The sequence below is a fragment of the Botryllus schlosseri genome, chromosome 1 (assembly GCF_051294905.1).
Source record: "Botryllus schlosseri isolate E-star chromosome 1, Bs_hap1, whole genome shotgun sequence".
Taxonomy (NCBI): domain Eukaryota; kingdom Metazoa; phylum Chordata; class Ascidiacea; order Stolidobranchia; family Styelidae; genus Botryllus; species Botryllus schlosseri.
Genome location: NC_137236.1, coordinates 26991244 through 27014167, shown reverse-complemented (window position 1 = coordinate 27014167; position 22924 = coordinate 26991244). Strand labels below are relative to the sequence as shown.

At 40.4% G+C, this 22924-nt stretch overlaps 2 protein-coding genes and 1 long non-coding RNA gene across 3 annotated transcripts; 2 read left to right on the top strand and 1 right to left on the bottom strand.

Annotated features, from left to right (window-relative positions):
* The first annotated feature begins 3510 nt into the window (after positions 1 to 3510).
* Positions 3511 to 5025, top strand: LOC145446465 (uncharacterized). Its single transcript, XM_080324763.1, has 8 exons — positions 3511 to 3668; positions 3725 to 3799; positions 3875 to 3931; positions 3999 to 4094; positions 4156 to 4218; positions 4280 to 4327; positions 4492 to 4727; positions 4781 to 5025. Exons 1-8 carry the CDS (start codon positions 3575 to 3577, stop codon positions 5006 to 5008), a joined length of 897 nt encoding a protein of 298 aa, XP_080180889.1. The 5' UTR covers positions 3511 to 3574; the 3' UTR covers positions 5009 to 5025.
* Positions 5026 to 13203: 8178 nt separating this feature from the next.
* Positions 13204 to 18700, top strand: LOC145446305 (uncharacterized). Its single transcript, XR_013917254.1, has 4 exons — positions 13204 to 14591; positions 15045 to 15146; positions 15327 to 15426; positions 16445 to 18700. It is a non-coding gene; the product is annotated as an uncharacterized LOC145446305 (long non-coding RNA).
* Positions 18701 to 19917: 1217 nt separating this feature from the next.
* Positions 19918 to 21829, bottom strand: LOC145446454 (uncharacterized). Its single transcript, XM_080324753.1, has 8 exons — positions 21724 to 21829; positions 21599 to 21664; positions 21445 to 21534; positions 21294 to 21338; positions 21130 to 21219; positions 21015 to 21071; positions 20255 to 20541; positions 19918 to 20181 (listed from the first exon to the last, which is right to left on the bottom strand). The coding sequence occupies exons 1-8, from the start codon at positions 21827 to 21829 to the stop codon at positions 19990 to 19992; spliced, it is 933 nt and encodes a 310-aa protein (XP_080180879.1). The 3' UTR covers positions 19918 to 19989.
* Between the last annotated feature and the right edge of the window lie 1095 nt (positions 21830 to 22924).

Below are 22924 nucleotides of genomic sequence, written 5' to 3'. Positions count from 1 at the left end.
ATACGGCCGCGGGTTAGCCCGCCCTGAAGTAAACTTTAGCCCTAGCCTTCAATCAAAGCTAATCCTTCTTCGAACACGAACAGTTTTCAGTGCACACAGCACACGCACTTAGCGTGACAATATAATTATACACTATCCTTGCCTAAAACCTATCACCTAGTCAGACGATATTGAAATGTCATACCAGATATTTTTTACGTATTGAAATGTACTCTCAAGCAAATCAACTTCTATTTCATTTAGGTCCATGTAACCCAATTATATCGTAGCTAAGTTTATCAACTATTACCTTATACAAATGCGTGTTTTCATTGGAAATTTCGTATTACTTGGCGCTGTAGCAGCTATGGTTCCAAGCAACTATTTGTAAAGATGATTCGATGTGTGCCTAGCTAGTGCATAGCGGATCGACAAATTCTCTGGTTCTACTCCGATTCTGTTTTTAAAGCTCTGGTCCGACTTCTAGGCAGGACTCTAGAAATGACCGTGATCCGATCCGAAAAACTCCAATAATATTTATTTACCACACAAAATGGTATTGGATATTTGTTGAAACAATGCAAACAGGTAGCCTAATTAAAAACTCAAAGATCAAACCAACCCGTTATCTGAAGCAATTATGCCAACTTGGACTTAGCATGTGGTTTATTTCCATGAACCTTTAACATTAACTATTGAATGGAGGGTGGAAGAGGGTAAGGCTGTCATAAATACTAGTCAAAAGTACTGATCCGGCTCCGATCTGACTCCAGGCGTACTAGAAAAAGTACCTATCCGGCTCCTAACCGGATCCGGCCAAAATGAGAAAATCCGGCCGGATATCCAATCCGACTCCGGCCCATACCCCGCCCGAATGACCGCACTTCAAATATAGTTTGTTACGACCAGGGCTTTGGAGCCGGAGACGGAGCCAGGAGCCGGAGCCCCGGAGTCGTGCATTTTCACCGGAGCCGGAGCCGGAGCTCTACATAAAATTCAGCCGGAGCCGGAGCTGGATCCAGTTATTTGAGGGGTAGCTCCGGCTCCGACGTATTCCATAAGATGTTATTATACATGCAACAACCATACCTGCTGAGTTCACATAATTCAATAGCAGGCCTTCGCGAAATTAAAAATATTTTCCTCTTTGGCGCTACCTTTTCTGACTAAACATGTTCCTGGGGATTTAACAGCAGAGCAGTCGTATATGTTCAATGTTCAATTTTCATACATGAGTGCTGAGCCTCGGTATGCCAAATATGCCTGTGAATATTGTGCGTATTCGGCATACCCGCAATTTCATCATCAGCACAACCTTGTTGGTCAATTGTATTCGGTTTGAAAATAATGATCACTATAAATTACGCGATATGGGAGAGAGGATAAAAACGTGATTTCGTTCTCGTACTCGTTCTTTCGTGATAGTTCTTTAATCGGGCCGCGAAATTGGACAGTGTTATTGGGTATGTAATTATGCATGCTAATTTGAATTCATTACTGCGCATCATCGTCATTCACTCCAGTAAGGATGTTTGAGCGTAAATGGGGGATGTCAGAAGACTAGCCCAAAACCCCATGGTATTTTATGTTGGAGACAAATTACTGATTTGATACGCGATCTCCAATTTGTAATCATCTGTTTCGTTAATTCATTCTTGATGTCTGCTTGATACTCTAGTATTCCCAGATTATCGCGCACTGTGCATACTGCATAGTTTAATTCGTTATGGGCATGTCGCAATGTGCATGGCACAGTGTTTAATTCGATTATTCGATATGTTTCAACCGGAAAATATTATATTCAGATAAACTTGATCAACACCGGTTGAACTGGTAACGAGTGCACCAATATCGAACGTCAAACCATTGACCATTTGGTACAAATCGAATTTCTATTGATCACGTCGTTATATCCGCCCATATTGCTCTTACTAGAGTTACAGTTGGATAATAAACGCACGCTTAAAAATTAAATTGACTTAATGTTAACGAGTACAGTGCCAGTGTTAAAACGCCGCATTAGAATTTTAATGCTGTACACAGCAATGGCACGGAGTAAAGGGCGTTCTAGTGGAACTATTATGTTATCGACAATTGACAAGTATTCATTATGTCGTCACAAGCGGGTACGGTGGCACCTATGTCTTCGTTGCTGTATCCGATGTTACTGACGGCTGACAGACTCTAGATTACTATGGATAACTAACCTACGGGTAAATTAGTAATCTATATAGACCAGGGGTGGCCAACCTTTTCGGCTAAAGGGCCACATGAAATTGACGAAAGAGTGCGCTGCCCACTAGCCGCGCCAGGCGCGTAAAATTGTCGAAGTGAATATTATCATTACTTGGGTATATTGCGGGTCGACTGTATACCGCCCGCTGGGCTCGGTTTGCAAGGACAGGACTATTCGGCATCTGGAGATATCGATATCGAAGATTTCCGCTAATATACGACAATCATTTTGTGCCTATACATTTCATCGCCGACGATCGTTCTGCGAGCGCGAACGCGAAAATACTTTCTCTCGTAATTACGAATATAGTTAGACTCAATTGGCTAAATCAGGCGTTTCTTCATTTTCAGGTGAGGGTAGGCTACAAAGGAAAAAATCGTGTGACAAATTTTACTACTATTTTAGTTTATTGTAATGTACGATGATTGACTAAAAATGTGACTGGACCCTGGATCTGCCAATGCCTCGAAACTGATATTTTTGTCCTCAACATCCCAAGTGTCGCGGCGAGACTAATCATATTTTTGGTTGGCCTTGCAAGTTCACAATCTGAGCAATTCTATTTCGATAATATAACATAATTTCGATAATATAATGGGAAATCAGCTCGCGGGCAACTCAAAACCTTCTCGCGGGCCACATATGGGTTGCCCAACCGTGATATAGACAGACACCTTCGATAGTTTTCAGAGCCGGAGCAGTGGTAATAATGCGGCTCTGGAGCTGGAGCCGGAGCTAATGTATGATAGAAGAAAGCTCCGGAGCTGGAGCGATGCAAATTTACGGCTGCTCCAAAGTGCTGGTTACGCCCGAACTGCACGTTGCATCGATAGGTGAGCTTCGCCACTGAACAAGGGGATTGTATGGTCTTCAGATTATGGTATGTCATTCAGTAAAATTTCAGCCGTTCTAAACATACACTTTCTCTGTAAAAAATATACACGTAGACACAAATTCTATGACATACACCGAGCAACTATATTGTGCGTCATGAGTGCAAATTGATAAAAAATATAACGAAGACAATGCGCCCAAAGCACATATGACGTTTTTAACGTGAGAGCTGTTGTTTTCATGCAATTGTCGTGCGCATATCTAAATTACCTGTGATTATTGAGTTCGGCGAGTCGCCCGCTTCAATTATGATTGTGCTATTTAAAACGACGTTGCAGTACCTTCGCGTTTGTGCTCAGAAAGAAAATAACGGTCGAGACCTGCTCTCGTAGTGTAAATCTCATCTATAGAAAGGGATTTGCAGTAGCGTGTGGATGATGGCGTCTTAGATAAGTGTAATGATTGTCAACTCCTGTTCTTTATGCAAAACAGCGTTATTTGGTATTTGGTAGTGATCGCTGCAGCATGATTTTCGTTCTATCCATGTGTTTCTTACTGTCGGTTTCCGTTGGAGCGCAGCATCCCGATGAAAGATCTCCGGCGTCTGATCCAGTTATCGGTAAGACCTATATGATAGCGGCTCTTTATAGCTATCTCAACATGACCTCATCTCAGGCGATGAGCACGATGCGTTGTTACAGAAGACCGCTAGGCTTACGGAAGAGTACGACACGCTGTCCGCGTTTTTGAGTACGTACGCTACGATGTGTGTAGTTGGTGGTGTCAATGAAGCGTTACTTAACATCTTTATCACTGTTTTCTCAGAGGTGAATCGGGAGAAATTGGTGTTACATTTGGGTGAACTCGAGGCGGGAAATAGAAGTGAGCAGTGAATCTGTCACTATTCAAATCTAGCCGGTATTAAAAATGTCACGTTTTTTTCTTTTAGCGCTATCTGCCGAATTCGAGCGATTTCAGCAACGGCTTTCTGTGATATTCAAGAAAGTACTCGGAAAGTTTTTAGACTCGCCCAAGTCTAGAGAATGTGGGTTGATTTTCGTACTATCACGCATGCGCCGTTTCGTTAATGTATTTTCTTTATACAGTTTTCGAAAGCATGTTCGCGGACGTCGAGGACGTACGACACGAGAGAGATGCGCTGAACGCGAGTGAGTATTTGACTACCAAATATTTACAGGGAAATGTCAATATTCATTGCACACTCGTTAGGTTTGGTTGAAATGAAGATGCGAATCGCACTCCTGGAGAAAGCCGAAGGTATGCATTAACCCAGTTCGCTCCAGCGTGTATCATATACCTGTATGATGTGATTATTTCACTTACAGTCGCGTGTACCGAGCTTCAGGCGTTTTTTGGTTTCAGTTTGTAAGGTAGGGTTAAATGCCACACGGTCAATGACCTTGTTTTGATTTTTGTCGCAGATATTTGCCACATCAGATACGGGGACATCTGCTACTGGGTCGAGCTTCGCGATCAAGTGACTTGCGCGGAGATTCACAGCGTCTGCCACGCCCGCGGTGGGGAACCTGCCGTCATTAACAGCGAGAAGCTGTACAATATGATCGAAGAGCACGTTCGCACTCTTATCTTGCCTTTGTCTAACGACGACCATCAGAATTACATCGATAGCTGGTTGGACTGGACATACGACAGAGCGGTGAGTTGTGACGTGTTGTCATCAATCTACCAAAATCCAAACAATCCTTGCAGACTGGTCGACTTCTGAATGATGATGGAACGGAAGGGGCTTACGTGCAGTGGGGAGAAGGCTATCCCGATCCAACCAATTGCTGCTGCACTGCCATGAAGACGACGGCCCAATGGACGGATATTCATCAGTTCATGTTCAACCCACCGGCCGGTCACGTCGCCAGAGGGGTTTTGTGTATGATGCACCGACCGTTGGATCAAGTGTCGCATTCGCACCCTGGCCTCTGAGAAATAAAATCTTGATAACTGTGTTCAATTTGGTTTCGGAAGAGTTTATGGGCTTCTATACTTTTGCTCGTGTAATGTTAGGATATGCAAAACCGGTTGGTACGCAGGGCATAGTCAGTAAACTCTTGCGGGAGAGTGCTCGTGAATATTGTAGGGTAGGCCTATGCATGTGACCAGTGGCGGCTCGTGACAATATCGGGTGGTGGGGCAAGGGCTGCAAGCGATTTTTTATCAAGATGACGTCACAATGGCATTTTCCAACTTAAACAAGTAACTTAATGATGGTACGGTAACATGAATTTCTCGACAACAGTGATTTTGCCGCGAGAGGTCTGCTGGTGAGCTGTGACTTGAAGTGTGGTAACTGCGTAAACGGCGTACGGAACAAAGATTCAACACGGTTCATGTTCGCACTTGACCTGACTAATTATCTGCACAAATGGAAATGACTATAACTCGAGAGATTGCGTAAGCCTAACTGGAAAGGTCAACGAGATCGGACACACACGCAATTGTTATCTCATAGACCGGGCCTGTCATATTGAATCCAAAACATCATTCTGAAGAACTATCAAGGATAGCAGCCTCGGAAATTCGGTCTGGGTACACCATAGGAGATTTTGGCCTTGAAACTGGAGACTGTAACACGACACATACGGCTTACTGTCTATATGTCCGCTGCGAAATCGCCTTTGGAAAATATATTACCGAATAAATACGTGGATAAAAGCCGTTAACTTAGTACACTGTTACATGACATCATCGAGAAGAAGCCTCATGGCCATTTTCGGTATGGTACACTGTCAAAATTAATACGAACAGACCAACACCGAATTTTGCGTAAAATTTACTTGGGAATAGGCTGATCAAGTGATCAGCTGTTAGCCGCCATCGAAAACGAAACAGCTATCGCGCTTGACAGGGGTTGTAATTGTAAGCGAATGGCCTGAAGGCCGCAATTTCACGGTGAAATTGACGTTGGAGAATATAAAATAAAAGTATATATTTGAATGCAAACCGAGAATGTTAGTAAACTGTTTCATGATATCATCATCTCATCACCTATCTCAGTATGGAACTATAGATAACTCAACTAGTTATCTATAATGGAACACAGTTAACGTTAATACAGATACACCGGCTTTTGCGTAAAATCCGCAATGCGTTAGGTAGGCTAAGCGTCAGATCAGCGCACATCTCTACCATACTCGGCCTTGATAACGAAATTGCTGCCCCAATCATTGGGTGCCAACCTTGAGACTTGACACAGCGTTCGATATTAAAATCAAGACATACCGTGCAAAAGCTCAAGACGGATCTAGGTAAGGAGCATCGTTAAAATCAATAGAGACCAATACCGGCTTTGCGTAAAATCTGTTTGCGATAAATGACGAGTCAAATCTCACTCGACTTAGGAAACAAAATTACCACTAACATAGTTCAGTGACAAATTTGTAACTTGGTACAGCGTTCGATACTAACATCAAGACTTACCTACCGTGCCAAATGTCATGGCCGATCTCGGTATAGAACATCGTCAAAATCAATGGATACCAATACCGGCTTTTGAGTAAAATCTGTTTGCGATGCATGACGAATCAGCACAACTTCAACTTCGGAAACGGAATTACTACCCTAAACTTTAAGTAAAAACCCTGAAACTTGGGGCCGTGTTAAATACCGCCATCACGACATGACATACCAAGTTTCAAGAATTATCATAGTGTGAAACACCATCAAAATCGACCTATACCAGCAAACGTCGACTAAACGCATATGACGGTAACCGAGTTCAGATATAGATACGAGTGTTACATCACACCTTAAGGGCAACAGACCTATGTTGCCCCACTTGCTCGGTAATTTTATGAATAGGAGAGAGTAAATCACCGTTTCTTTATTGTGCGCGGCTTTGAGATAATAAATAGTGAAAGCTTGTTATGAGCGCTACCGGGGCATGCCCCGGCTAGGCATTCGCAAAGCAAAAACATAGAAGAGAATTCGATTTTCGCAGAGTCTTCGCTGTATATGGGCATTTACAGGCGAAAGGACAAGAAGAATGCGATTTTCGCTGTGATTTCGGTATATATAGATTGCTGTGCGTCTATATATGGTAAAGAATTGGTATTGAACAGAATTTTAAGTGGGGCAATGCCCCAGTTGCCCTATAGGACGAGCCGCCACTGCATATGACCCCGTGACCCTTTCTCCTGTAATGTTAGGATATGCAAAACCGGTTGGTACGCAGGGCATAGTCAGTAAACTCTTGCGGAGAGTGCTCTTGTATATTGTAGGGTAGGCCTATGCATGTGACCGTGAACCTTTTTTAACGGTGCCGTGTGAACGTGAACCTGTCAAGTCTTATTACTAATTCCATCCCTACATTTCAGTGGACCGTGAACCTTTTTCAAAGGTTCTGTGTGAACGTGAGCCTGTCGGTCTTATTGCTAATTCCACCCCTACATTTCAGTGAAGTGTCTAGTTATTTATGTACACAATTTAGCGACGGGATGCCACACCGTCACCAAGTGTATCAACTGGTGCAATCAAATGACATGATAATCCTAACTACCTTCCTATATCTGTTTGACTCTCCTCTGTTAACTGCTACGTGCTTGGTCTGGCACGCTCATCAGGTCAGGACCTTGTATTCCCAGTAGGGTTGGTCATTCCTGAAGAAGCAACAAATATACCAGGGCACAGTACATTCTCGGCACAGTACATTCTCATAGCAGTCTAAAATACTCGGTGCGAATAACGGGTCTTTATGGGCCTAACACTAAACCAAGATATAATAAAATCTAAATACGAAGTCATGATCATAATATGATGGAATATTTCGCTCAAGTCACATTGTCATGTGTGACTAATGCGGGATTATACACAGACACAGGTAGCCTGTATGCAGCACACGAACCAGGACCTAAGTGTTGGAGGTTTACCTAGGCTACTCCTTGCCTCCTCGTCCGCGTAAGCGGTGTCTTACAAAAAGCCTAGAGGTTGGGCCGTGCTATAGGTCGGCAGAAACGGCAAATAATGAACAATATCGGCCTGGTGTAAATGGCCCTAGTAGTCGACAAACAACATGAATACCACAAAACAAACAAACCATGCAGGACCATTCAGGAGTTTGGTCCATTCCTACTATTTAGCCCGGAGCCAGCGGTGGCGTATATCCGATCATCGTTAAGGTATTTGCAGCAATCAAGACCCAGTAAAGAAGCACGCATAATGGGATAACGAGATGTAAATTGTGAATTACCTGATATTACCTCGTATTTTTTCGTGTTCACGCATATCTGATATCACTCATATTTCTGACTCCAGTATGTAGTCGTGCGGCGGTCTAGCAACGCAATTTCAGCACACAATATCGAATTTGATCAAGCACATCATGACAAACATTCTTGCTCTGTTACCTAATGTCTTTATACGCAAAGCTAGGTCTGTAATAATTCTTCGAAATCTCGACTTCTAATCGGACTTGTTTAGGAATTTACGAAGTAACTCTCACGTCTACTAGAGTAGCAAATGATGACCACATCACCTATATGTCTGGACTATTGTGTATACTTCAGCAACACAATCTATACCCGAACAATACCGGGTACCCGCTCCCAATAAAATAAGTACGAGCATACATGGTGCCGTCAAGATTATATTCCGTCCCAACATGATTCTCAAACACTAGGGTGCCAACTCGTGTTAGTGCATCGTATATGATTTATTCAAGAAATTAGCAGTTACCTTATGTTAGCAGTTTTACAAACTTTCTGTAACAGCCCGAGATCTTACCCATTAACATCCGTCGTTACACCAGGGATTGTTGAGTGTACTCTAACCGAGAAACCACTCATTCCCGTGACATGGGCAAATATGATGTGGTTACAGGAATCAGGGTTGCTACTCGAGTTATAGTAGAATTGACAATGAGATAGAGTCAGGACCTTAACTGCCACACCCCGAGCTCAAGGGGGGCTCAAAAATAAATCATTGAGTATTTTTTGGAAATTTATGCAACATTTCCACAAACATTTTCGCGCTGCGCGCGAATTCATGTTGTCAAATATATTTATTATTGAGTATACCCTTCCCCAAACAACAAATACGCATGATTTATCGAAATGGGTACTTGGGCGTCGGCTATTACCGCGTCACGACGCACCAAGACATTATGATGTTATAGGCCTTGTAACAGTAACATGCTACTCCGAGAAGCGTGCCAAACGACTAGGAGCGAGAATACCCTGGCTGAACAGGACTGCCCTGCCCATCTGCTAACCGAAAATTTACATATATATACAATATATATAATATATATGTTTATTGTACAAAGATGCCTAAGTGGCTGGCGCCGAATGTTCCGGCTCTGGCGATCAGAGCTCCACAAGGCAAATGCCATTTCGCATGGAACATTATTTGCCAGTAAAGAAATACCAATTTGAAATCGTGTATGTCTTTTAGTTTAGTACGCTGATCGATTTCAATATCTTTTGACAAAGCAGATAGGAGGTCACGAAAATGCACCATGTAACGAAGTCATTTTATACCTACGGATTCGCCCGAAGATGTTTAATTATTATTTAGGGGTCCTACCTTTTCCAACACATCTTACTTAGCTCTACCGGCGAATCTGATGACGTGAGCACAGACCGGATAAGAATTTATAGCAATATATATGCAATTCCCGATCATATTGTCCGATTCAATCAAGAATTATAGCGATTTTTCGCACTTCGAGCGTTTGGGCGGAACCACCCAAGTCACTATACCAGTGGTTCCCAACATGGTGGGGGGGAATTATGTCCTTTTTAGGGGGCTTTTGCTTTAGAATATTAAAGGATTTACAAATGTTTCATTTCCTAACTTCCAAGTATGCAACTACAGTAATTTCGAGAGCAGCCTACTTTTGGCTTTTAGCCTTTCCTTGCGGGAAGTATGTTCAAATGATATTTGAAATCTCTATAGCGACAAAACATTCCAACGTCATCGATCAAAGTCAGAGAGATCACAATTGAGCTTGCGTTGTTTTTAGTGAGCATCAGAAACCCCAGCGATAAGAACAAGCTAAGCCTGGGCCATGTTGCCAAAATGAAAAGTGACGAAAGATAATTTCTTGTACTATATTTATTAGCCAGTAGGCAAAACGGTCCATGCCTCCAATTCTTTAGTAATTTTGTTTAATGCGCCATGAACAGACTATTTTGGGGGCAATTCAGTTAACCTAAAATATTTCTTTGCTCGCTTTGTGCGATTTAGTGTCATTATAAAACTAAAAATGAATAAAATTATATGAAATTAAAAATTATAAGTATTAAATAGTAAAATTATGAAAGCACGGTAATTCTTTAGTCTCGCCTGAGGTCGAAGGGATGCACCAGTCTAGAGTTGTGCAGTGAGCTAGTGCGGGACCATTATGCACGTGCATATCCGCGCTAGGAGACATCACGACATACAAACATTTCGCGACAGCTGCGTATCCGCTAAGCGTGCTCCCGGAAAGATCGACGATGATATAACACTTAGAATCCAAGATGACCGCTAAATGTTTACCGGAACCGTCGATATTATTATGACTGCGCGGCTCCGATATAAAGGCTATGAATAATCCTGCCCTTGAAATCCAAGCACAGCGGTACAACTGCGACCCGTCGATAAAAACACATCACCCAGACAAGAAATACGAATTTGGAATCTTTCGAGTAGCCTAGCGACAATCTTTAACGGAGGTCACAAATAACAACAGGCTTTGACGGTAAACGGTAAAAAGATCATCTCCGACTCTGCTCTCGAAATACCCGCCTGAGCGTTACTTCGGTGCTGATATACGGCATCTCAGTCGATTTCAGTCGTAAATTTGACCTAGATTCTCAAAAAGACGACAAAAGGCCGTCCTCTGAGGATGCTTTCAAAAAAGTAAAAAAAGAGGACAAATCCTCTTAAAAGAGGACGTATGGTAACCCTATTGTAGGAAATCCGATCACGTTTGTGCTATATATGTATTTTGGAAGTCCAAGCATTAATAACAAAATTCATACAAAATCTTTAAAAAAAACATTCAACCGACTAGTAAATACAGGAACACTGATTTTCACAGCAGTTATATTAGCGATTGGTGCATGGTGAGCCAACAAAAATAATGTAATAAGTTTAGAGTTCAGCGTTACATAATACGGCCGCATCTACGAATTGCGTGATACCAGACTTATAGTTCGGTGCGGAAAAGATGTGTGTGGGTGCTACTGTTTGTCTTAGTTTCATTTCAGCTGTGCATTTCGGCTCTGCAGCATTCAGGTTTATCAATATATTCATGCGGGTCGGGTATCATATGAAATTTGGTTACAAAGACAATTTTCCATAGCTTTTTTATTTTGTTTTTTCGACTGTAAGGTGGTTAGCTAATGGTTAGCTATTCTCATTAATATATACCCAATGAACAGCTCTGGGCTTCAAATAGGTTGTTGGAAATTGACATACAGTCTTCAGGGGTAGTGATGTATATAAGTTGAGTTTAACAAGGTGTGTTGAGTCAAAAAAGTATGGGAACCTTCGGTTTGCCATATTCCAAACTTAAGCATATCCATGTATAAATGCAGTGTACTCTTGCGATTGGGATTTCCCCACCTTACAGTCGAAAAACCAAAATGAAAAAGCTATAGAAAATTGTCTTTGTAACCAGCTTTCATCAGTGTTGGGATGACTCGAGTCATGACTTGACTCGAGTCAGACTCGAGTCAACTTTTTCGTATGACTTGACTTGACTCGAGTCACTTTGGAAAAATGACTTGACTTGAATTGACTCGGAGCTTCAAAAATGTGCATAGACTCGTGACTCGGAGCAAAATTTACGAGTCAATTTCAAGTCATTAAGTAAGCGGTGTCCAATAAATCCCTGTATCTTGTGTATGTTCGGATTGTTCGAGATACGCCAGTGTCACTTGTGAGAACAACCAGTCATTCAGTGATTGTACGTTACAAGGTTCCTTCATTGTTAGATCACAAATAAATTGACCGCAAAGTAAAAAATAAATGTAAATAGCAATGTGTCTCTGTTTCTTAGACGGCTCAATGCTTACGTTGCCCAGTGCTCACATTTACCAAACCTCTTGTGTGATTTAAATCGAACGAATATATATCGTGCGTTTATATTCTCACGGATGTGTAGATGGGTAGTGTAGGCTATTGTACCATATCAATTTGTTGTAATTTCTCGAAGCTTCTTATTAGGTCCTATATTTTGGCTGATAAGAACTGACTGTAGTAGGTAGCTGTGCAGTTACTCACGTACTTTATTAGCATTTCTACGTGTGCGTGAAGGATACACCGTCTTTTTGCATGTATATTTAACTAGATATTCGTTATTTGATTTAGATAAATGATCATTTAATCTGTCTTTCACACAGCTAGCAAAATGTAATGACTTTGAATCATCACTCATACTTTGAAAATTCAATTTGACTTGAATTGTGACTTGACTCGTGACTTGACTTGACTTGACTTGACTCGACTTGACTGGAGTCACCTCCAAAAAACGAGTGACTTGACTAGAGTCACCTTAGAAAATCTATAGACTTGACTTGACTCCAGTCAAAATCTGCAATGACTCGAGATGACTCGTGACTCGAAGGTAGTGACTTGATCCCAACACTGGCTTTCACATGATACCCTACTCGCTTGAATATACTTATAAGATTTTGCTCAATTCGCATTCTAAATTGCGTAACGCTTGACCGATTTCAGACCATCGACCAAATTTCGCCTCAATTTAACCTCTAACACTACACCGCACGGCATTCAATACCACATGGGAATATAGACCAATATTCTAGCCATTCAGAAAACCCAGTACCAAATCTCAACTGCAATCCAACATCTGTTTACTCCTATTTGTGAATTTTTCATTGATAAACCTGATTGCTGCAGAACTAAACTGAGCAGAAAATCGTCATTTTTTCTTAATCCCATAACATTTGACCCCGGGGATCAATTTTCTTCTAATAAACTTCATTGTGTTCGAAATTAACTCATCTATGCATGTATCAAATTTCAGAAGATTTGGGAATGTGGTGGTTTCAACTTTTGTTGTCCAGGTTGGGAATGGCCCACTTAGATATTTTTTTATAGAGCAGAAGAAGTAAGAGCTAGTAAAATATTAGAAATATGATATGATATCATTAGTCTGTGTGATGATCATACACTCTAAATCGAAAGGATCGATTTAGACACAAAATTGTGCATTCAAAGATGCAATATGGGACAAACACATAAAGTCGACCCAAATCTTTCGCCGAAGTGGTGTCATAATATGTGCAAGTCCACACTTCATCAAATAAAGTTACGAAATATGTGCTTCTGCTCTCATCTTATCATCTGTCGCCGGCTTTGATCACTATGAAAGAGTTTACGTATACATTTTAATAGTCCGGTAAGTCGCCGCACGAGTTGTGAGATCAGTAAGATTGAGAGGGATTGTGAGGTCGACGCTGGAAACGCTGCGGAAACTTATCGTAATGTCACTGGTAAATGACCAGATCATCCAGGGTAAGGTACGGTACACTCGTGTGCCGATCATGACGTCATCGGTAAACCCAATGACCCTGGGGTCCGTTTGCTCCCGCTGGGTTATTTGCAGGGGAGGAATTAAGCTGCAAGATATAGATTCTCAAATGATGCAGCATTTCTATAATAGATGTTGAACGTTAATAACGACTCTCGTGTAAGTAATGCGTGCTTTTAGCCCCGTTTACATATAGCTCAGAAGCAATGTTACCTCTAATTTTGACGAGTCTGCAGCAAGCGCTCACCTATTCACTACGCGGTCCCTTGGACAACAGTGCGTAACCACTAAAAAAAGGTCATCTCTTCGGATTTTTTGTGCGCAACTTATAATTTATGTGAGCAGAGACCGTGTCAGCTCAAATCAATTGCACACATGCGTACCTAAAAGGGCACATTGCTCAGGAGCCATGAAGTGGACTGCTGTTTCATCAATGTCGCTCCATTATTTTAGTTTGTCGATTTCTTGCATTTACTAGGTTTTGTGAACGTTTCTCTTCTCATTTTATTTACCTACCAAACTGGCAGAAGAAATTGATAATTTCAACCCAATTATATATATCATTGTTACAACCACATGATTGTCTGACTTGACTATGACTTCCATTATATTGCGTTTCCCCATTATTGATCATTGATATATCAGCAGTATAGCAATGAAGAAATCTATCAATCAATCAATCATTGTCATCACCATGTAATTTTGAAGTACGTTGTTTAGTAGTCGTTAGTGTTACCTGGCTATTATCAGTGCATTCTGCTTTTGACTGTTGACTGAATAAACATCTCTATATTTCTCTATTGCTCTCTCTCTCTCTTTCTCTCTCATTCACGCTTCACATCTCTCGGTAACGGCGGGAACTCAGTCAGGGTCAAAGGGTCAAATTTAAATGGAGCGACAGGTCGCAGTACAGTGACTTTGTGGATGTGAATGAACGTGTCGCTAATCTCATCATAGCGGAAGGAATGAAGAAGATGTTGATTGCGTACGGCATTACGAGAGAACACATTGCTTTAATAATTGAAGGTAATTCGTTCAAGAATATCAACATGCGATATGTTATGATTACCGGTATGTTGTCAAGAGGGTTATTACAGCAAGCAGCAGTGTGAGAAATATTGGTAGATTGCCTTTTAGATCAACTTGCAGTAGCATCGAAACTGAGTTTCTGAATGTCTGTTAATCCTCTAACTTGATGCAATATGGGTTTACAACTAGAATTCTTGACCAAGTTATATAGATCTTGCTTTGCAGTTGACTCACTTGTTTTTCCAATTACATGACATTTTCATTGGTTGAAAACATGACATTTCATTCATGAACCCATTATAATAATTATTGTTAATATTATCCAGTGAAATAAATCTTATTATATTCATATCAAGTTCCCTCTATATAACACATAGAAGTGTGTGTGCAATGTGCATGCTTAGCTCACTACATAGCTGCTTTTATAGTAACACTTTTCCTTTGTAATAGATCAGAGCGGGGTTTCAAATGTTCGTTCCGAGGAGTGTCGAAGCGAAATACTTACTACTCATGACGAAATATTTGGAGTAGAGCTAGAGACAGATGTTAGAGGTTAGTAATATTTAACTATTCTAGAATGAATTTATTAATTGGGATAATCCTGTTTATTTTTGTTGCAATTTTATATATTAAATATTGTTGTGTCAGAACTCTTGCCTTCATATCAACCGGAATGCAATAAGTGGATTGTCCTTCAACCAAATCTTCTACATTATTTATATTTATTTGTAGGGAAAAGAACCCGCTGCGGTTATACTCCTGATGGAGTTATGAAATGCAGTAACTGAAAAGAGAATCACAACAGGATTTGAGGGTGATAACGCTTTATCAGGTGAGTTGTAGGATTTGCTGCTTGCTTAACCTGGAACTGTGTGAACAATGAACATAGAAGTACCATAACGTCCTGGTTTGTCAGATTTGTACTGATTTCGACTCTTGTCATGATTTTTCGGCAAACATTGTTCGGCGTCTTCCGTAACACCTTGGACGTTTTGCATGCCACTATCTGGCACAAGTTCGAACTTAACAGACCGTCACAAAAGTACAGCTAGTTTGAAAAGTTTATGGCTTAACATGCGCGCATGTTGAGTTGGTTCTAATTCGGGGGTCTGTTAATTTCCAAGTTGCGCCACAAACATATGTTCCAATTCAGGGTCTGTTGAGCTCAGATGTGTGCCGCCAAAATGTGGCACAATTGTTTTTGGGGGCTGAAAATATGGTAGGCCTATGTTTTGATTGACGCTGTTTACGTTATGACGGTGCAATAAACACTCGAACTGGAGAAGGCCTCCAAAAATAAATGTTTATTAAATGCTTTTCAATTACATCATTCTTTTTGATAAGGCTAAATCTAAGTTAGAATGAGCTGGTGCAAATTCGTTTTTGTCCCAAACCATGGAAAATCATTTCTGCTGCTAATGTAATTTTTGGTTTTCCTGACTTCGAGATCATGAGGATGGCTACCATGAATATAGTGCATAGAATCAGTGAATGTGAACATAATACTTGTGCCGTTCCAAAAGGAACCTGTATGATGGTATACTGATCAAATCTGAATGGATCATTAAAGGTTAGTAAACTTATGATTATGTGGAAAAAAAACCATACATGTCAACGACTACACAGCATATCGTGACGACAGAATTTGCTATCACTTGTTTCCATGAGTTAAGCTTGTTAAACCATATTGACAAAAACCTATATTGACCTATTCAGCTCTATTTTTATTCAATATTCATTATGCAGAAGTCCCATAAAGGCATTTCTACATAATCTAAATCTTGTGCTTTCAATTCACACATGGATTATTGGCAATATAATTTTACTTAACATATTTCTTTCAGTTCCAGGCCCATTCAGTCCAATTAACGGCCACAAAGCTGAGTCCTCAACATCTCGTACTAGCGCACCATGAAAATGGTGACCTGCAGTCATGGATCGTGGCGAATGGCTTCCGCATAAAGGGATCGTCTCACAATAAAGCGATACCATTTGAGATGGTGCTGGATCTTCTCTATTATGTTTGTGACCCCACATATCCAAAAGTTTTCCAGATACTCTCAATTTTACAGTATGTCCTGATTGGAGACAAAAATTTGGGTTTCAATCAAACAAGCTTCTCTGTTTTATGAGCAGATTTCAGAAATCCCAGTAATGATTTTGATTTCGTTTGCTGACTTGGACAACTATACAATTCTAGTACTAGTCTAGTTGTCTAATTAGAGTGAAAAAAATGTGTAGCTAAAATTCTGATGATACTCTAATTTTGAAAAAAAAACTAGCTATAATTATAATTCTACTTTAATTCGTGAAGTGCTTCGTCTCTCTCATTCGAATCTAATTTGTGGAAACAACTGAACCTATAATTCTAATTGTACTCTAATTTGGAAAAAAACAGTGTAGCTATAGTTCTAATTCTACTCTATAATTTGAAAAAAACTGTTACTATAATTCTGATCCCACTATAATTTCGAAAAAAAGCTACAAATCTATTTCTACTCTAACTTGGAAAAAGCTGTGTAGCTATAAATTCTGATGCTACGCTAATTTGTGAAATGTTTCTTTGCTCTCAATCGAATCTAATTTAGAAAACAACTACCGTATAGCTATATTTCTAATTCTACTCTAATTTGAAATAAAAACTACCTCTAATTGGATTCTAGTCTAATTCAGAAAATATACTGCAGTAATTATTCTGATTCTACTTCAATTTTTCAAATGTTACTTTGCTCTGATTCGAATCTAATTTGTGATAACAACTGTGTCGCTATACCGTAATTATAATTCTACTCCAATTTGGGAAATGTTTTTTTGATCTAATTAGAATCTAATTTGTGAAAACAACTGTGTTACCATAATTCTAATTCTACTCCAATTTTTGAAAGGTTTTTTTGCTCTAATTAGAATCTAATTTGTGATAACAACTGTGTCGCTATGATTCTAATTCTACTCCAATTTGGGAAATATTTTAGCGTTAATTAGAGTCTAATTTGTGAAAACAACTGTGTTGCTATGATTGTAATTCTACTCCTATTTTTGAAATGTTATTTGCTCTAATTAGAATCTAATTTGTGATAACAATTGTGTCGCTATGATTCTAACTCTACTCCAATATATGAAATGTTTTTTGCACTAATTAGAATCTAATTTGTGATAACAACTGTCTCGCTATGACTTTAATTATACTCCAATTTGGGAAATGTTTTTTGCACTACTTAGAATCTAATTTATGAAAACAACTGTGTTGCTATGATTGTAATTCTACCCCAATTTGTGAAATGTTTCTTTGCTCTAATTTGAATCTAATTTGTGAAAACAACTGTGTTGCTATGATTGTAATTCTACTCCAATTTTTGAAATGTTTTTTGCTCCAATTAGAATCTAATTTGTGATGACAACTATGTCGCTATGATTCTAATTCTATCCCAATTTGTGAAATGTTTCTTTGCTTTGATTCAAATGTAATTTGTGGTTGCAACTGTGTCGCTATAATTCTAATTCCATACCAATTTGTGAAATGTTTCTTTGCTCTAATTAGAAACTAATTTGTGAAAACAACCGTGTCGCTAGGATTGTAATTGTTTCTTTGCTCTGATTCAAATGTGATTTATGGTTGCAACTGTGTCGCTATAATTCAATTGCTACACCAATTTGTGAAATGCTTCTTTTCTCTAATTAGAATCTAATTTGCGAAAACAACTGTGTTGCTATAATTCTAATTCTACACCAATTAGTGAAACGTTTCTTTGCTCTAATTAGAATCTAATTTATGACAACTTTGTAGCTGTAGTTCTTATTTCTATTTGGAAAAGCTTAAATTTTTCAATTGTGCAAGCTAGAAATTCACACATTTTCGTCTGCAAATGAATGTTCTGTATTCATCTTTCGTTGCAATAAAATCTTTTTCGAGCCTAAGCTGAGTAAAAATTCATGGATGGCTGGTATTAATTTCGGGCTCTGCGCAAGTCAGCATGAACACACTACCACTAAACACAGGATAGCCAGGCACACATCGGCTCCAGCACGTTGTGTGGTAGTTAAAAAAAAACCGGATTTGGCGTGTAAATTTGCGTTCCTCTGCACGCATTCGAATTTAGAGTGTAGGAGCAAAGCGCAGAAAAGGACTTCCAAATTCAACTGTTCACGTAACTGCTGAATTCACAGAGTCTACGGTTTTCAAGCTCCTCTTGATAGTTTATATAGTGGAAGTTGCTGTAATCGAAATATATCGTTGAACCGATAAGCGAAATGTAAGCTGCAACGCGACAGCGGTTGACTATCATCCATTTTTATTATATTCAGATTGGATTATATCGTTAATATTGTGTTGCTTCATATGAGAGTTGCACAACTTTTTTGTCCTCATATAGATGTCGACAGGAACGCAATCGACCAGACTAACAAAAAGTTGGATCATTGCCATGGTTCTGGTAAAATTGTCAAAGAATGGAACCCATATATAAAAAAAAAATTCGATACGATACCATACTTTCCCTTTTCCATATTCCATACCGAATTTTCGTTCCATACCATGTCATGCCATGAGAAGAAACTGTGGGTAAAGCCAAATCTAAGGTGTGGTTTGCTAACAAGAGCACCACGCATAGACAGCCAAGATGCAACAGCACCCATCTCACAAATTCTGCCTTGTGTACGAATTGAATAAATTAGTATCTGGTGCAACCGAGTGGCAACATAATTTATGATACTGAACACATAGTCGCCTGCTACTCACGTAGGGCGTAAGTAGGTTTCGGTGGCGGTGCTGACCATGTTTTAGTGATAAGCACGCCAAATTTAGATGTGGGCTCGCGTAGGATTCTCAAATCAAAATTTGGGGTCGCGACCATAAAAAGTTTGGGAACCGCTGGTCTACACAAATATACCTCGAAGTATCCTAGTTTCAGAGAAAGTTTAGTTAGCACTTTTATTGGACTCATTTAATTTGCAGATTGTACATTTACCAGCATATTATTTCAACGACGAACTATTGCACTCATTCCAAGTCAACTATACGCACGTTACCACAGATATGCCTATGGCATACTGACGCATGCGGATATCTGTCGTATCTATCTGCGTATCGCCACAAATTAGTATTCGGGAAATAGGACGCAATGCGGGACTCCCAAGTGCGAACACTGGTTGTAATCAAAATAATGATTCCCGGTTCGTTCATTATTGCTAGAGGACCAGTGGTATTAGCCGTAGTACCTTCCGTGAAACGCAACATTGACTGAAGTGGTCCTATAACCTACCCTCATGATAGTGATAATTAATATCACCGTGCGGGAATCTCGGATTTTCAAAGATGCTACTCGACTAGGCAAAAACGATAAATTCGCACATATAGTTTTATTTGCAATCGTATCTTGTGTCTATCGAAACGAAAGAATCAAACAGAAATTTCGCAAATCACGCTTTCAGCACTATCGGAAAGGGCGTGGTTGGAATACCCTTGATTGAGGTCGCTCCATCGCAAAGTTGTCTGGACGGAAACGCAATGATCATGCATCGCGATTGGGTAACCCTCGCGCCACGACGTGTACGGTGCCGGGCTGCCGTCAGAAAGTAGAGTCGTCTCGGTCTGAAAATTCGAAACCGCTTGAGCAACTGTAACAGCTAAACCTTAGAAGCATAGAACATACAGCGGAACATACCTCGTCGCTGTAACGCATTCCGGTCCAACTGGAGACAGCTGGATTAGGGTTCTCATTCTGCCGAACTATCAACGTCCTAACGTAGCCTTGCAAGATCTCCAAATGCTCTTCCGAGTAGATATTAGCCAGCCGGCCACCGTTGGATTTGCAGATGTGACCGGCAACGCCACACGTTATCCCAGCGTCGTAGTGGAAGTCAATCCAGAAGCACTTTTCTTGATATTTCACGAGACAAAATCCTTCTCTTCCCTCAAGAGCTTTCAGTCTTTTCTCCGCGACGAGGTATTCTAACAAAACAATTATATCTCGTATGACCCTCGACATAAGGAATCGGATAATCGAGCGCCATTCCGTCAATAGATGTGAAAATATGCGCCCATTTTCAGGAGCTAGGAATGCTAGGGAGTAATTCATATGTAGACACACCAAATGGGAGAATACTAATGTATACTTTCTTGACGCCATGAAACTTACAAACCTCGACAGTTGTCACACCAACCGAAACATGTAGCATAAAAGGCTACGCCTGTCGTAAGTGTTAACATGGTGCATCGGAACGTCGATGGTCGCATCACACTACCCGAACCATGTAGCTTCGAACGTGAACGTAGGTGAGAACGGAATTTGTGGAACCGACAACCGAAAGTATATATTCTAATTAGTGCGCGAAGTCATGCTATCATAACTATTTCGGCAGCATATGAACTTGTTTGAACAGATCTCAATTCAACCGTCTACGATACCTTTCACTCAACAATACCTTTGCTCAAAGCAGCAATATCCATAGCGGTCATGTCCCCAACGATTAACGAATAATCTACAGAAAATTACAACATATTAACTTGGAAATTGTGGGGCAATCAACCTTCGCTTACTTCGCCACAGGTGCGAAACCAGTTCCTCCTGTACACCGGACCACTCGCGCCAGAGCACATGTTCCAATTCCTGTGCCGCTTCCTCCGGTGCTAAGATTGAACCGATTCGTTGGTCCTGATTAAACTTGGAAGCGGAGCAATAGATAGAAAGAGAGTCAACTTACGGATATTATTATCATCGGCTATCCTCTGCAATCGGTCGCTGATAACTGAAAAATTGAGGATAAGCGCTAAATTGTCGGGTAGATAAGCGCTAAATCGTCGGATATCGACGCCGTCACTAACACCCAAGTTTTCACGTTGACATGGCAATACCTTGGCTGGCTATTTCATGGACTTCGGATTCCGCATCATCCAGTTGCTTGAGCAGTAACGAGTCTTCTGGATCACTACCGTGTCCTTCGACTGAAGACACACAATATAAAAACCAGTTCACCAAGTCCTCAAGAATTAGGGAGTTTGTAGATACCTGCGACGATCTGCGGATCCACGAGTGCGTCTGCGATTTCTTCTGGTGGCGTCTCAGGTTCAGTGCCTAGGTATCGAAATTTTCATTTTTCCATCAGTCTGTAAAAATCGTTTGCTACCCAGTACCTTCTGTTCCTTGACCGATGTCATCTGGATCCGCTACCGCCGATGCTAGTAGAAACAACAGCAACAAAACACATGCCATCTTCAAGCTAGATAGATGATTTAACATATAACTACAGAGAAACAGATCCAATAAAAGCAAGCAACAAGCAAAACCGATCACCGGGTTCTCCGCCGTATTCAGGTGATTTAAGCGCAGGCACGATCAGAAGTTGCAGACTACTACAACAGCACTCTCATGCACAGACTTTATTCGATCTCCTGAATCGAGATCCGCAAACTATAATGACTATACGGTGTTATAATCAACGGGTTGATTACGAGAACGTTTTCACTGCCAGTCACGCAAGTTGAACGTTAGCATCTGCGTAAACTGATCCTTACATGTGTGAGCTGGTTTTATCTGCGACTGCAATGCCATTGTCAATGGATAGTAATCGAAAACTAGGTTTATGCGTTTACCATCTATCAGCCATCGAAATTCCATACATACGTACATCGCAATCTGCATGATTGAAAATAACATGATATTTTCTTCGTATTCAAATTGTACGAATGCGCATTTGTTACGGAATCCCGTATCAGTCACACATAGAATCGCCGTGTTCAACCATTTATCTGATCGCTTCTGTGACGAACTACTACCAAGTTATTAAACAGAAACGGGTTGGTTGCAGCATTTTTATTGATCTCAGAAAAGCTTTCGACACTGTGAACCACGAGATACTAATAAGTAAACTAGAGCATTATGGAATTAGAGGGATTGCCAAGTCCTTACTCATGAACTACCTCGCAAACCGTAAGCAATTTGTGAAACTGGGTTCATCAAAATCAGTAGAAATGGAAGTTGAATGTGGCGTTCCACAGGGCTCAGTTTTAGGGCCAACCCTATTTCTGATCTATATCAATGACATCATTAACTGTTCTTCCTTTTATACCACACTGTTCGCAGATGATACACATCTTTTCATTTCATCTGATAATGTAAACAACCTACAAAGTACTGTGCAGAGTGAACTTATTAAAGTCTCTCAATGGCTTGCTGCCAACAAACTGAGTTTAAATACTGATAAAACTGTGATGCTACTCTTTAATACTGCCTCTGATAACTTTACTGTGAATCTAAATAACAACCGTGTTTCCCTCTGTGACTCAACAAAATATCTTGAAATTGTCATTGACTCTAAATTGTCATGGAAACCGC